Here is a 17812-nt window from a genome sequence, read left to right as displayed (position 1 = left end):
TTTGACCCTTTTTGGCCCCTCCCCCTCAGGCCCCAGGGGGTTGGGGACCATATAATTCACAAATTTGGTAGACCTTCAGACATAGAAGCTACCTGACAAATTTCATTGAATTTGGTTTAGCAATTTTGGAGTGAAGATGAAAATGTAAATTGTTTACGACGGACGACGACGGACAAAAGGCAATCGCAATATGTCATCTAACCCTTCGTGACCCAAATTAAAACCCAAACAGCTTGCCATAGATAACTGGCGATTTTCAGAGGACTACTGTATTTGATGGATCACTACGGGAAAAGAGGCAGCACAAACTGTACATTGATTAACCTGGATCCAGAGTTTCCTACATGATAGGACACAAAGGGTATATGGAACACCGTTTTAACACAAATTCAATAATTTGAAGATATCTTCAATTCATTAAAGAAATCTTAAAATGGCAAAACGTATTTAAAGATATCTTTAATTCAATTAAGGGGTCAGTACTGGGTCCGTAGCTCTTCGTCGTCTTCATAAACCACTTGCCCGAGTGTGTGCAGTCGAGTGTGCGGTTATTTAAGCAATTAATATTGTAGAAAATGTTGTTATATGGCCTTACATTTGTATGACACCCATTGATATTGATGACAAACTAAATAAAGTCCGTTAGGGCTTTAAATGTAAGTTTAATTTGTCAGCAATTGAAATGTGTGTCATAGGACCATAACAACATTTGCTAAAATATTCATTACTTATATTTACATTTGAATACAGTTATATGATTTATTTATTGGAAACAATTAGGTCATTTTGTTGTAAGATCAATTCAGTATGGATTTAGTCATCAAAATTTATCAGTAACACAGAAGCAATTAAGGAATTATAACATGTTTACCAAAGGGAGATAAGCCAAGACAGTATTTGAATAATTGGAGACCAATCTCACTTCTGAATACAATCTATAAAATTGCTTCAGGCGCTTTTGCTAATAGAATAAAAGCTGTTTTAGATTAACTTATTAGTTCTGACCAAACTGATTTTATTTCTTGTAGACACATAGGGAAAAATACTAGGATTATAACCGACATTATGCACTATACAGAAGAAAATAATATTCTGGGTATGATACTTCCTATTGATTTTGAAAAGGCTTTGGATACTGTAAGTTGGAATTTTATCGAGAGAGTCCTTACATTTTTCAATTTTGGAAATGACATCAGACAATAGATACACAATTTTCAAAAAGGGTCAAGCTCGTCAGTAAATCAGGGGTAGGGGGTGTGGTGGATTTGTCACCATTTTTAAATATTAAGCGTGGATGTCGACAAGGGGACCCAATATCCCCATAGCTATTTATGTTATGTGACGAAATACTTGCCATTATAATAAAAATATAAAAGGAATTAATATGGATGCCACTCCAATACTATTGTCCCAATACGCAGACGACACTTCAGTAATACTTGATGGATCTAGACACTGTTTGAGAGAGACACTTAATGAGTTAAAAGAATATGCTAATATTTCAGGATTGAAAATAAATAAAAGTAAAACTAATGTGATTTGAATTGGTAATAAGAAATATAGTGAAGAGGAATTTTGTCCTGAATGGTATTTACATTGGGGAAGCAGACAGTTTACAATGATTGTACAAAAGACACACATGATTGTAAGCACCTTGAAAAATTTTAATCAGGTATTGATTTTCATGTCGATTTACACAGAGTTGTTAAAATGAATTTTGACAAAAAGTTAGTGAAACTGAAAGCTTTATTGAACATCTGGAACAGAAGAAAACTTACACCTTTTGGTAAATTACATATAATTAAGTAACTTTTAATATCTCAATTTAATTATCTTTTTACAGCTTTACCCAATCCCGACACATGATTTATCCGAAGATTTAATACTGAACTCTATATTTTTTTTAGGAGTAGCAAAGTAGACAAGGTGAAAAGGTGACCATGTATCACCACGCGTCAATGGGGGACTTTGATTATTTCCCCAGTACGTTGGTTGGGAGGTACATCAGGATGTGGTTATTTACTTTGGGGGTATTAGCCTGGTAGGCATATAAACCACACCCTTCTGAAACCTCTCTGTTGGTGACCACGTGGTGATATTGAGTCTTTTAGATTGAACTGCAGACACTGTCACTTTTCTCTATAATGTTTATTTACACATAATTTTTACAATACAACAATTCCTGTTAGGCGCTGGCCCATACTTATACTGGGTAATTCCTTGGGTACGCGCCTCACAACTTCTTGGCTCACTCTGGTGTTTCCAACTCACATACTCTCTCTCTCCGAGTGTCTATCTCTAAGTCTCTTCTTTATTTTATAATTCAAACATTCCTTATATAATTCCTAATTATTTACATTCTGACATATATCATTTGATTGGTCGATTTACCTAAATTGTGGGGGAAGTCTACATATTAAGCTGTTGACCAATTAGTATGACCGACCACTGTTTATACTACCACTGGACAATTATATACAAAGACCCTAATTAACTAAATATGTCCAGACCTGTTTTGTATCTAGATAAACTGGTTTACTTATAATATTTGTTGTGCAAGGTATTTAACAGAAACAATTGTCACTGGTTTTTAGCCTAATCTTGTTTATATAACTTATTGAAACATCTCACAGACTACATAATTATTAAAGTACAATGCCATGTCTAAAGACTGGATTATCCCCTGGGCAAACATTCTTAAATTCTGATAGTTTCTCTATACTTGAAAGACCTAAATAATAAACAATACTCTAAAATTAAAATTAACACTAAACTGTTATCATATATGAAAACTATCATTTTTATACCATGATACATTCCTCCCTGTTAGTTATTAAAAAACTATGCCGAAGGCGGATTAAAAATGGTAGATATACAGTCTATTATTATGGGATTAAAACTAACTTGGATCAGGAGGTTGTACTCTAAAACAAGCAAGTGGAATTGTTTACTAAGAAATACCATTGATAAAATACCATTGATACAGGACTTTTGGCTAACTGGGGTCCAGAATACATCAAAGAATGTTAAAGGAAGTGTAAAAATAGTTTTTGGAAAGATGTATGCAAAGCTTGGAGATATCTTAAAGATCACGAAAACCTTTTAACTAGTAAGAATGCTTCCATACTGAAAACTCCTATTTGGTTTAATGAAAATATAAAAGTAAATAGAAAACGGTATTTTACAGGAACTGGTACAGTAAGGGCGCAAGTTTAATTAATGACCTGTTTATATTACCAATTTCAAGAATTTAAAGAAAAAATATGACATCAATACCAACTTTCTTATATTCCATGGTATAATAAGTTCTGTGAAAAATTACATTGCACATAAGGAATTAGATAACAAACTTCCATCTTATTCGATAATACCCCCTAACCTTGAAATTTTGTATAACAAGAGACTCAAAAGATTTCTATAATAGACTTTCTTTAAATAACTGTGTTTCTACTGGGAAAAGAAAATGGAATAACATATTTCAATTTGATGAGCAAACTTGGAAAATTATTTATCTGACTCCTTTTATTGTCACTAAAAGTTCAAAATAACACTGGCTTCAATATAGAATAAACCAGCATATATTAACTACCAACTCATATTTATTCAAAATTGGATTATCTGATCATCCGCAATGTTTCTTTTGCAAAACAGAACAAGAAACAATAGTGCATTTACTGTGGGAGTGTAAGGAAGTGCAGACTTTTTTTGAGGAGTTTGTGTTTTTGTTAGATTCTTTATTTATACCATTTACTATCAATAAAGAAACTTTCATCTTTGGTATGAGAAACAACAAAAATGTGTATTTTAAAACTGATAATTTTATTTTACCCCTGATAAAGCAGTATATTTACTCAGCAAGATGTTTACAACAAGCCTTCTCAATACCCGTTCTAAAATCTATAATCAAAGACAACTACAGAATTCAGAAATATGGATGCACAAGTAAAGGTAATGAAAGCCTAGTGCTTAGTATAATTTAATGATAACTGGAAAAAATGCCATGAGGGCTGTTTTAAATAAAAATCTCCAAGAAGTTCACAAAATTGATATAATTTTAAGAATTACTTGTCATGACTAGAAACTAAGCATTGGCCACGGATTGTTGACATTAACAGTTCAGGCTTTTGTAAATACGAGTTATTAACTAATGAAATGTCAATTGCACTTTTTTCTCAGGGGCTCTTTCCCAAATTAGCTGACAAAAACCCTGCTGCAACCGATTCCCACATCTCTTTAGTCGCAGGATGTGGGAAAGTTAAAAGAGGTTTTTTTTTTTAAATGTTTTTTAACTTTGTGGATGTGAGGGTTTCATGGGTTAATATAGAGAGATGTGCATATTAACCCTCAAGTTGTGTGCATTTTACTGCTGCTTGTGGCAGGAGGTTCCATTGTATTATTGAATGAAAGAATGAACATTTATATGTGTCCTTTGTTTGAAGTGATAGGTTTGAGTGTGAGTGAGTGTGTGAGTCTGGTTCCTGGGTTAGTTGGTATTAGTGTGGAGTACAATTCTGTAGAGTAGTATGAGACAGGTTTGCATGCATCTTGCTTGTAGTGCTGGGTACTGTAGTGTATGTAAAATGTCAGAGACTAAACTAGTGTTGTGGTATCTGATTTGTACGTATCATGCTGCTCCGCGTTGTGTTTTAGCTCACCTGGTCCGGCCGTCCGTCAACAATTTCTTCAAATGACTTCTTCTTCATAACCGCTGATCATAATCTAACCAAATTTGACTGGAAACATCCATATGAGATAGGAATTCAAAATTGTACAAATGGTGGGGCTACCCCCGGGGCCTGATGGGCGGAGCCTAAAGGGATCAATTTGTCTATAATGATATAAACGACTTCCTCTGTGAAAGTAAGCAATGGATCTGACTCATATTTGGCTGGTAGCATCCTTATGGGTTGGCAATTCATAATTGTACAAATGGTGGGGCTGACCTCCCTGAGTGGTCTGAAGCGCGGGGTCAAAAGGGGTCACTTAACCTATAATAATATACAGCAGTACTATTGTAGCAGATCTTTCCAATATTTACTGAAATATCCAGGTGAGCGATACAGGCCCTGTGGGCCTCTTGTTTCCATTCGTTGTGTTTCAATTTAGTGCGTGGGTCCCAGATGGAGGCACAGTACTCCAGTTTGGGTCTTTCTATGGCTTTGAATGCATGTTTATCTATGTGTGCTGAATTTATGTTTCAGTTGCGTTTAAGAAAACCTAGTGACCTGTTCGCGTTACATGTAATGTTATTGATAGGCTTGTGTTTTGCAGTGTAATGCCTAGATATCTGCTGGAGTCAACTGACTGTAGAATGGGATTGTAAAGTGTGTATTGGTGGGTTATCTTGTTATGTTTGGGTGTGATGTACATTACATTTGTCTGGGTGAAAAGACATGAGTAAGTCAGACTCCCATTTTTTGCTACTGTGCGGTCGTGTTGTAGTTTGAAATTGTCGTTTGCAAGTGATGCATGTGAAATATATGGATCTGTAATTTACATAGTACTTATTATAAAAATTACAACATCGGATTTCGGTATAATTGAAGTTTAACATGTCAATCAAATTTAGCACCACTGAGGAGTCCTAAGTGTATGGTGCGGTTAAACTTACTTGGGTATTTTACCCGGATTTTACCTACATTTGTATGGCGAGTGTCGTCGATGAAGCAGAGAACGCTTACTCTTCTGGAACACCTGGTTCTATTCTCCTTGTACCTTTCAGGAGTCTCCATGCATGTCTAGATTTTTGTTGATGTTTTGCCCTTGTTTAATCGATGTTGAGTTTGAATTATGATTATGTTGAGATGATGGTATTTCTTATTATTTGCAAGACTTTTAATAACGGACGATGAATGGCTTCTTTTTTCGTTTATGCAACTTTTGTTCCTATTTTGTTTTGTAACTCCTAGTCTATTGCAACAAGAGCATATTTAACTAAAAATTTCGATCAATCATGGTTTGCAACGAATGGTGTTTCAATTTCTTAATTTGAGCCGACTCTCATACAATGCACTTAACATCCACGCTGCACAACAAATTGTCTTCCCAAATGTTATTTCAACAAGACTTTGGAGATATGATGCAGTCGTTTGTTAGTGACCAGAAAGAACTAAACCTACAGTGATCAACTGCTGGCAGAAGATGCAGAACAATCATCCTGATAACTATGAAAGCCAAAACAAGTGGTTGTTTGCTTACCACTGTAAACGTCAAACCATAGAATGATCTTTAAAGAAGGCTGGATATCACATGACTGTGATAAAGGCGGGTAAAGTAGAGTATACGGTAAAAGTAGATCATAATTTTTCGAGTTTAGAATTAGGGTTTAGGATTGATCAATTTAAAGGTTGGGGTTAAGGTTAAGGAGTTTGTGTTGAAGGTTAGGTTAGGGAATAATAATCAATATGCTACCATCACCAGTGACATTTGTCAGCTAAGATTACAATGTCGGTATTTCATATTATTTATTGCAGAATAAAAACCTCTGTGAAAATAATGCAAAGAAACATTAAAGAAAGTTGAACCCCAATCATCGCACCTCCATCTCAACAGCTTCAATTAGTCCACGAAATGAAACTGGGAATGGTGTCCACAATGACTTACAGCTGGACTGGATTTTCCGAGGTTATCGTCATCTCTAAAAAGAGTTGCACAGATGAGAATCTCACAATCTTTTTGTTGTGGTAGAAGCCATGTTTTGATGTGATATTAGGTTGACAAAATAGTACTTTATGCACCAGTCAACCTTAAAGGCCGAAATCTGTTTAGGTACTGATGTCAAAATTGCAAAAATGCAAACGTTCCAAGTAAGTTGGCAAATATTATTCATTATCGACACAGTCACAATATCATACCTGAAACTCAAAATCGGTCAAACGAGGGCAAACCATATTGTAAAATGTAAAATATTCATTAGCTCACTTGCCCTTATGCCATGGTGCGGTGTCCGTCGTCCGTCCGTCCGTCCGGCGTCAACTTTTTCCATTTAAACGACTTCTTCTCATTAACTAAAAGGCCTAGACACCTCATATTGGTCCAGTAGCAAGCTTGGATGGAGGGCTACAAAGTTTGTTCAAATGAATGACCTTGACACTCATTCAAGGTCACATGGGTCAAATAGGCTAAACTCTTCAAACGACTTCTTCTCATGAACCAAGAGGCCTAGTGACCTGATATTGGGCCAGTAGCAAGCTGGGATGGACCGCTACCAAGTTTGTTCAAATGAATGACATTGACCTTCATTCAAGGTCACAGGGATCAAATAGTCTAAAATCTTCAAACGACTTCTTCTCATGAACCAAAATGCCCAGAGACCTGATATTAGGCCAGTAGCAAGCTTGGATGTAGGGCTACAAAGTTTGCTCAAATGAATGGCCCTGACTTTTATTCAAAGTCTTTAAAGTGGTTTAACTCACACTATGTTCATAAGTTAGCAGGTGAGCGATTCGGGCACATTGTTACTTATTTTGCTGGTAACTATAATAATCCCCCAATAAACAAGAAATTGAATAAAAGACTTGGACGCTTGTTAATTCTAAGATAAAGCAGTATATATATATTCTCTAGCATATACTGTATGTATTATAAATAAACAAAGCAAAACCTGCTTAATGTAGACGATATATAGAGGATCTCAAATGGGTTTTCATTTCGTATTCGATTTTATGAAACGACTCTTGAAGTTACTTATTGTTTTGCGAGCCTGTGGCGAGCAAAAATAATAACTTCGAGACGAGTTTCATAAAATTGAATATGAAATGAAAGCTCATTTGAGATATTTTTTATCGCATAACTTAATAGGTTTCTCTTTTGATAGATGAAAGTCCAAATCGTGTTGGAATAGGCAGATATTTCTATTCCGCCATCTTCATTTCATAACATCGCGTAATTGTTTCCAATGTCACGTCATTGTTCTTGACAGCACGTCATTGACTCTGTCACAACGTCACAAAGGTTCATATGTAACTAGTTACAAATACGAAAAATATTAAACGGGCGAATTCACTGGATAACAGCCAAGTTGTGGGATAATATGAATTATCCAATATATCGAATGCAGAGATGAAATCAGCAATTAAAACATGTACCGCAAGTAAGTAGTAATTTTTTGGATATATACATGATAAATGATCTTCTGTTTGGATAATTCTTCCCCGTTAAGAAGATTCACACAAAAAGTTGCCCAAACAAACTTTTTCATATAATTCACCCCTATTTTCACATTTGAATGGCAGACATCTTCAAAAATATCGAAAGTAGTTTTGTCATCTTATTTTATAAACTTTACATTTTAATGGTCTGAAAGTGCTTCCTGGATATTTAAGGATTAGCTTGAATATATTTTTATGTTATGGAGATGTAACACAAAAATCAGAGTAAGCGGTTTATGAAAAAGAGTACACTCTGATTTTTGTATTACAGCTTCATAACATAAAAATATGTTCAATTTAATCCTTAGAATTTAATTTACTACACGAAATTCTGTGAAAATTCCAATTTGTTCAGCGAATATATTTTTAAAGAAATCACTGCGCCATATTGTATCAGCCAATGAAAAACGACGTTACAAATGGTGACGTCATTTTTACGTAATGAGATGACAATCTCTCCCAGGGTTCCTTGCGCTATGCTCCATTCACCTCTGTCAACGTCTCACAAAGTACGCCAAATCGCGACGTTATGTATTGTTATGTGCATTATGACGTCACATAACACAGCGGCCGGCGTATGCAAATCGTGACAATTGGCTCACAAATACCCGTCCGCGATATAAAATCCATAACGTTTATGTAAATATTCTAACGGTCTGGTTATTTTCACGAACAATTAGAAATATTTTATAAATGAACCAAACAGAAAGAAGTTAAGAAATGCTTTAAAAATATTATCAATGGTCTGAAATACGTTTTACAAGAATCTTGAAATTCTGGTGAGACGTTGACAGAGGTGAATGTAGCAGAGCGCAATGCACCCTGGGAGAGATTGATGAGATGATAACGTTATTTTTTCAGTCAAAAGAAATGCTTGTTGCAAGGAAAATTGAATTTTATATATACAAAGTTTAATATGATTGAAGGCAAAGCCTTGGAAGAGCGCAGTTACATATGTAATCTTTTAAACTAATTAAAACAGCGTTACTCGGATTAGCATTCGTACTGTCAACTGCAGAACTGATCAAACTGATTGCCTGTATCGAAATTCTCTGGAAATAGTAGCGTCATCTTTGACGTAGACTGGATTACCTGCCTTAGTACCAATTCTCTCCGCTAGGCTGCGCTCATTAATACTAATTTTCGGAGCGAAGCCTAGCGGAGAGAAGAAAAACTACGGCAGGCAATCCAGTCTATCTTTGACGTTGTATTTAATGACGTCACTCATGGCAACAAACAGCGTTATCTCGTATGCGTTTTTGTTTCCGACGCAATTTCAATGCGAAAATAAAAAACAAAAGCAAATTAGTCATACTTTCTTTTTTTTTAATTTAAAGCAAAAGAAATGTGGCTAAAATATTTCCATACTCCAATTAAGTTTTTTTAAAAGATAGCAACTTCCGGTGACTTTGGTTTAAGGTTATTTCATCATTAGACTGGATTGCCTGCCGTATTTTTTCTACTCTCCGCTAGGCTTCGCTCCAAAAATACAACTACGCGAAATTCTTTGAAATTAGTATTAATGAGCGCAGTCTAGCGGAGAAAATTGGTACTAATGCAGGTAATCCAGTCTATTTCACCATGAAATACTACTTCCGGTTTTGGACCATTAGACCATCTTTGTCCGTATGTATGGAAAGGGAGGCAACTCTTTTTAGAGGTACCACTTATCAGTCATAGACAGAGCTCCGCTCGCGGCCCTTCGAGCTGCGCTCTTATAAAACTTGGTTTAGTACCCTTACCTCACCATGCTTTAAATTCATTATCAGCGTTATAGATACATAACCTTGCAAATAGTTGTAGATAACTTCTCATAAGGGCCGTTCAAGTAGCACTTAATTCCAGGTACCTACTTTCTAAACACAACTTTAAAGAGCTTTTTTGTTACTGAGAAGACGTCGTTTGAACGAAAAGTGTTCGTGCAGCGGACGACGACGGACAGAGCAAGATGGCTATCTGTCATCCTGAACCTCCGAGTCAGATGACCTTAGAGATAGGTATCAAAGTATCATGAAGAAGAAACAAACAATGTTTCCATACAACGTCTATCAATTATTTAATCACGCATACTAAGAAATTGATAATTAATCACATGTAAGTAATCTAACAATCAAAACATTAACACTTAAAGCTATCTAATGAAGTAGAGATTCGAATGCATTATATCTTTTTTTATCTATATGCATCAAAATAAGATCCACACTCAAATCCTGAAAGGTTAGCATGTAGATTGTTCCAATATTATGAACGTAATCATTCTTTATTGAGGTCCATTAAATTGGTCAAACATCTGTATCAAAGCAATCAAGAACTCATCAGCATCCCTTAGTGTTTGAATACGAGGAATTTCGTCTCTAGCCATTCCAGTTGCAAGTTCAAGAATTTGCAGCAACTCATCTTTACAACCTCGAGACGGATATTCTGTTGTGTATTCACTTGCGATTTCGTCTATGGTCTCCAAATTACAAGGAAGTGGATGAGAGCAATCAGAAGTTTCGTAGATATCAGGTTGATGGTAAAGTACATCTGGGATTCCGTGAGGTATTCGGAGTTGTCGTTGGGCTCTGATTCGGTGAGAGTTCCAGTTCAAGACGAATATATCCAATTGTTCTTGAATGATGGGTAAATAACAAAATCGTATGCATTCAATATGCAGAGGATTTGTTGTATCCAACATGCCGCTATCTCTCATGTCTTGGAATTTATTTCTCCAAAAGTCAGTGAATGTAGTTCTTAAGGTACCCCATAAACGTTCAATTCGTTGGTTACCGCTTGATCTGGCTGTAATGTAACTTCTAATGCCGTCCATTTCATCACCGTGATGCATTCGGAGACTCGTTTGCAAGTCCTTTACTAATACATTCTCGGTACCAGCATCTCCTCTTACAATGTGCGGAACCCTTCCCAGCGTGATGATGAACTTAAGATATAAGTTTGCAATTAATTTTGGATTGTTATTAGAAAATCCAGCTTTTAACCACAATATCTTTCTTGAGAATCCATCTATAGCTCCATGAATAGCAACACCAAACGGTTTAAGCTTATCATATCCATCGATGTGTACGAGGTAGTTAGGACCTTTGCTATAATATAATCTCCGTCTTAAGCAACGTCTTGATCTCAGATACACTCCTTCTACGTCCATGATGCTTAAACATGCTCTTACTGTGTTCTGAGTTACTCTTATCCCATGGACAACATTTAGTAATCTCCACATTGCTTTGTAACCTAAATTGCAAAAACCATCTCGGTGCATATCAATAATTTTCTGTATTATTATTTGTAATGGAACTTCACATGCGTGTCTCCTTAATCGAAGTCTTAATTTCATTCTTTTCAGTGTTGACGTACTTATGAGAACTCCATGAACAAACAAAAGAAAACCGCATATTTCGCGTGAATTATACAAAAGTCCGAAGTAGTATCTGACTAGGTCTTCAACTTGTGCATTATCGCCTGGGTATGGAATAACAGCCTCTGACCGCATTAAACAACACAGAAATATCAGGTACTGAAAATAGAACCACATTATTTTGATATATATAAGCACCTTTATAAGCTTAGTACACATACAGCTATAAATAATGCACGATATACACAAAGAAAACCTCATTTTAAGTTATGGAGATAAGCCTCAAACTGTGTAATATGTGTGAGAATGAACAGTATCCGTCAGGGCCGAGATTTGTTCATTCTCACACATATTTCCCAGTGTGAGGCTTATTTCTAACTTAAAACATAGCCATCCTTTGTGTTAATATAGAACACATATACGTTTAATTTAAACCAGAAATGCAGCCTTTTGTTTATTAACTTTCTAAAACAATGCAAACTCTAGAGCAACATACTAGTAATATATGCAGGTGCATTTTGTGCAAGTTAACAAGTTTTGTTCTCATTCAATTTTCCCCTATTTTGCTTTGAAATACAGAAAATGTGACCTTTTGTTTGTTGCTTAATGCGAATACAAGGGGATTATGACGATATTACCTTTTACTTTGTTATATGTTACTGTGTTATATTAGAGTCACATATAAGACGGTAAAAGGTAACATTTAGAACAGTTACAGGAAAATAATTTTGCATATGTAGATATTTCTTTCTTTTTTTTTAACAAATCAAGAATTTATCGATCTTCAATATAAATAGACAAACAAAAACAATAAAGCTTAGTTATAGTAATTCACTCATATTGTTTTCATCAAATACATTGTATTTTCATTACGTTCATGATAATAAAATCCTTGGCAAACTATGTAAATTACTTGTATCATGCATATACTTATTTGTATCGCATTAACAGTGTTGAACCTACCTTTGATAATTCCATCTTTATTATCAGCGTCGCCAACATCCAGCTATACACTCATGCATGGACATCACCAATGATGACTGTACACGAAGGAAGTTACCAAGTGATTTCACAACAAGACAACATCATGATGTCGACTTCTTTATGTTTCAAAGACAAGTCAATTTGATCATGTCGACATGGTGTTATAACTTTTGTTATACGGGCGACTTTATTAAGTCGTCTTTATGTCTAGATCGGTACAAGTCGATTTTGCACTAAGTCGTCTGTCGACTTTCGAAACAATTATCGCGATGGTTCATCTCGACATTCTGTGTTCTTTACTGCCAAGTCGAACAAAACATATCGCCAAGTCATGATAAATGCTCGTCATGTCGTTTTATTTAAGTCAATTTAAGTAAGTTTTATCACACCAAAAGAAGGTCCAAATACGTTTCCATATTATACAGCTATAGTTAAACCGGTTCATGAAATTGACCCTTTCCGGTATAAATGTAACGTTAGAGGTGGTGTGGTAATTCTTTGTAAATCTAACAATTTTATTTTTTCGGAAATAGAGGTTGAAAGTTCAAGGATAGTTGGTGTGGAGATTCAAACTCCCAATAAGGAATATTTGTACTGTTTCGCAGTTTATATGCCAGCCTCATCAAGACCAATTGATGTTTTTATTGAGCATGTTGAAATTCTAGAGTCACTAGTTACAGTTTACTCAAAAAAGGGTAGGGTTTTTATAATTGGTGATCTGAATGTTAAAATCAGAGGGCACAGAAGTAATTTTGAAAAAAATGAAAGGTCAAGTGTATTCCAATCTTTTTTAGATAGAACTAATTTGTATTCTGCTAACGTTCAGTTAAATTGTAAAGGACCAGTGTACACCTTTTATCCTCAAACAGGACACTGTACTACCATTGATCATATCTTAATTCAGTCAAACGTTTTTGACTTGATAAATTACTGTGAAGTACTAGACGATGATCTTCATAATTTATCGGAACATCACCCTGTCATATGTTCCATATCCATACCAGTTTCTGCCCCTCATTCTGCGGGATCTGCATATGTAAAATATAATTGGAAAAAGGCAAAAACAATCAATGCCTTGAAATGTTATACAATATGTCTAGATGATAATTTAAGTTCAGTGATTATACCTGAAGGTATTATATCGAATAACGACATTGACGGATATTATTCTAACATAGTATTGTCAGTCAAGAAAGCTGCTGACTTAACATTACCTAAAAGTGAATACAAAAGTTATCTTAAACCGTATTGGAACGACGAAGTATCACAAATGCATAAGGTAATGACTAATAAAAGGAAACGTTGGATCTTAGAAGGTAGGCCAAGATCCGGAAGCGTCAGTTTTTTGGAGTATAAACAAAACAAAGCTATTTTTCGCAGAAATTTACGTACTGCCTTTCATACTTATATGTCAAATCAGTTTTCTGAAATTGATAAGTGTGGTGAGATAGACCAAACATTGTTTTGGCAATTGTATAAACGTAAAGTTAATAAACGACCCCAATCACAAACTGAATTAAGGTACAATGGTAAAACCTTACGTGAGCCTGCTGACATTGTAGAGGCATGGGCGTTACATTTTGGTACGATATTTCAAGATAAATCGGATGAATGTTTTGAAACAGGCTTTGAAAATGATATTAACACGCATATTGACAATATTGAGTCCAATGTTAAGTTTGAACAGGATAATTTCCTGAATGACGTCATTACGTCAGTAGAGATATCGACGTCATGCAAGAAACTCAGCACAAATAAAGCTGGAGGGCATGATGGTTTAGTTTATGAGCATTTTAAGTACGGAAGTAATAAACTATTCGAACATATGGCTGCGTTGTTCAATATGATAATAAAAAATGAATACATCCCAAAACAGTGGAAAAAGGGATTAATTGTTACGTTGCACAAAGGTCAAGGGAAAGTAAAAGATGATCCCAATAATTATAGAGGCATCACCCTACTGCCAGTCATGTTTAAGTTATTTGAAATGTCTATATCAAATAGAATCAGCCCAGTCATATGTTCTGATACGTTTCCCAATAAGCAGCAGTCTGCATACCAAAGTAATCTGTGTAGCCTATGCACATCTTTTAACTTACAAGAATGTATTAATTATAATTTAGAAAATGGATCAAATGTATATGTTGCATTTTTAGACAGCAACAAGGCGTTCGACACAGTGTGGCACGCAGGTCTTCTTTTTAAAATACATGAAATTGGACTGAGAGGCAAGATATGGGTTATTCTTAAAGAAATGTATACACATGTAGAAAGTTCAATCTTATTTAATGGCTTAACATCACCTTTGATCAAAATGGAGAGAGGGATTTTGCAAGGGGGATCTTTGTCTGCCAAACTGTACCTAATTTTCATAAACGAATTATTGAATGAAATGGAAAATTGTGGAAACGGCGCAGTTATTGCAGATTTAAAAGTTAACATCCCAACTCAGGCAGATGACATTTGTCTTGTTAGTACAAATTTTCAAAGCCTACAAAAAATGGTTAATATATGTGAAACCTATAGTAAGAAGTGGAGATTCACTTTCTCATCTACGAAAAGTAAAATTGTATTGTTTTCTGAAAAACGCATATCCCATAATATACAAAATGTCTACCTATACAAATTTGTACTGCCTGTAGTTGAAGAAATTAAACATGTCGGAATATTGTTAAACGGCAGAAGAAATTCAGTTGAAAGAACTACTAGAGCATGTTGTAAATTAAAAACTGGTGTTATGTCTCTTCTAAAATCTGGGGCTCATCCCAACGCACTTAACCCTCTCACTGTTGCTAAATTAGTCAAAATTAAAGTGTATCCTTCTGCACTTTTCGGATGTGAACTATGGTTACTCTCCAAAACTGAAGTATTATTATTAGAAAAGGCACAAAATTTTATTGTGAAAAGTATTCAAAGGTTTGAAAAGAGAACTAGGACAGACATGTGTGTATCATTGCTTGGCTGGACTAGTATTGAATCTTATATTAATATCAAGAAATTATTATTTCTGGGACGAATTTATAATATCGATAATAGTATGCTAGTACACAAGATATTTATTACTAGATTTTTTATGTTCATTGTAAACAACGAAAAACAACAGGGATTTATACCCGACATTATTTCTATCTTAAGAAAATATTCATTGTATGAGACTTTTGTTGACTATATAAAGCTAGGGTATTTTCCGGGGAAACTACAATGGAAAAAAAGTGTCTATGAAAATGTATATAGAGTAGAGGAAACTGCATGGTTAGAACGTATGCATAACCACAATGACTTTTTCAGATTTAAATTTATTCATTCTAAGATTAAACCACATTATTTATGGAAATTGGCTATTAAATATCCTCAGTATTATAAATCTATACACTGTATCATAAAATTATGTACAACATCTCGTATGTTGGACCATATGGCTTTATGCCACTACTGTGGTATTTTATACAACGATACTTTAATGCATATAATTCTACATTGTGAAAAGAATACTGCTATTCGTGATAAATTATGGTGTTTTTTATTTAATATGTTGGGTATTGATTTTATTGCGTACCTTCACAATTTATCAGATTTTGAACTAGTTAATGCTTTATTAGGAAGCAAGTTAGACTATGACATGTCTAACGAAGACAACGAATATGTAAGATTAGCAAATGTAAATTTTCTGAATGAAATGCTTAAAAATATAACCCAATTTGCTAACAATTGATGTTTCAATATAATTACTTGTGTGTGAAATAACTTTGTATATGTATATTCAGACTATTCTTGTTTATATGTTGATTGTATGATGTAATTATTCTATTTGTGAATCTTCATTTGTGGAGGAAATAAAGAGAATAATAATAGTACCATTTGGGGACAATCCGAACATCGGGCTATTAGTAATGTACATAACAGAGCAATGAAATTATTTTTAGGATTTGGAAGATGCTCTTCCAATTTAACTAAAAAGGGCGACATGGGTTGGTTGTCTTGCGTTTCTAAACAACAAATCGAAGTTTTTAGATTTTTCTGTAAATTGAAATCTATGACCGGATTCTGTATACAGTTTATTCATGGTCTTTAAGGAAAGGTAAATCATTGGATTCAAGAGCTAAAAGGCTAGCTAGTAAATATGGTATCACCAATATTTTAATTGATGCTTCTAATTCAACCAAATCCGTTATGTTAAAAATCAAAATATTAGCTGCGCCAAGTTGATGAAGAGGTGTGGATCCCGACCTCTGGTATGATAAAGATAACACTAAGGGAAATAAGTCAAGTACATACCGATTATTTAAAAAGGATTTTAAACCGGAATCGTACGTCACCAGTTATCAGCTAAGTTAAGAAGTGGCAGCTTACCGCTCCAAATAGACGGGTAGATTGACACTTCCTATCATCCCAATAAATAATAGGTTGTGTACATTTTGTAATTTTAAAGTAGAAAATGAAATCCATTTTTTATGTGAATGTAATTTTTATTCTGATCATAGAGTTCCTCTTTTTGCGAAAGCAAGTATTTTAGATGATTCATTTGTTTCCATGAATTGCAAAGATAAATTTATTTTTATTATGAATGAGGAATCGCTGTAACCTCCTTTAGCTCGGTCAATCTTCCTTTTTATGAAAATGAGACGTTATAGACTGTGATACAATTGCTACATATTAGGTATTTTATCTGTATTATGTCTGTAATTAATGTGTTCCAATTGATGTATTGGTGATGGTATGGCGACTTGTCAGTAGGGGGCTCCCAAACCACTATCGCTCTTCCTTCATTGCATTTTAAAGCACAAATATTCTGTAAAGTATTATATTTTGGTATAATTTATCAGATAATTATTGATATTGTGATGACGAGGATAGGGTTGTGCAACTTGTCGGTAGGGATTGGCCCAACCACTCTTGCACTTCTCCCACCCTCGTATATAGGTTCTATATTTTGCATGTTTATTTATAATATATATATATATATTCTGGACCTTAAGTGTCTCGTAAGTCAGATTTGGCTGGGCATGTTTTACAAATATATTTGTCGAGTTTTGTGAAAAAAAATGTTGTAAAATATGTGCGACACGTAAATGAAATATTTTATTATTATTATCATTTATATTTATGTTGTTGGTTGTAGGCCTACAAATGTATATCTATTTTTGATTTATGTTTGTCGAAATACAAGCTCTTTCGAGTTTAACGTACCCTATATGTTACTCCGTGTATTCGACGTAAAGTGTCTTGTATCTTGCTTCTTTATTCTTAAATTCAAAACCTGAGTGTGTGTTACTGTATTAAGAAACTGGCGGGTGTTATCGTTTCATGAAATTGTCACATGTGTTAA

The 17812-nt window shown here is 34.6% G+C and overlaps 1 protein-coding gene across 1 annotated transcript; it reads right to left on the bottom strand.

The window, feature by feature from the left end:
* Nucleotides 1-10181: 10181 nt before the first annotated feature.
* LOC117324540 lies at nucleotides 10182-12575 on the bottom strand. Its single transcript, XM_033880451.1, has 2 exons — nucleotides 12466-12575; nucleotides 10182-11661 (listed from the first exon to the last, which is right to left on the bottom strand). Exons 1-2 carry the CDS (start codon nucleotides 12502-12504, stop codon nucleotides 10411-10413), a joined length of 1290 nt encoding a protein of 429 aa, XP_033736342.1. The 5' UTR covers nucleotides 12505-12575; the 3' UTR covers nucleotides 10182-10410.
* Nucleotides 12576-17812: the final 5237 nt, after the last annotated feature.

The sequence above is a fragment of the Pecten maximus genome, chromosome 3 (genome assembly GCF_902652985.1).
Source record: "Pecten maximus chromosome 3, xPecMax1.1, whole genome shotgun sequence".
Lineage (NCBI taxonomy): Eukaryota > Metazoa > Mollusca > Bivalvia > Pectinida > Pectinidae > Pecten > Pecten maximus.
This window is presented reverse-complemented; position numbering and strand designations above follow the sequence as displayed.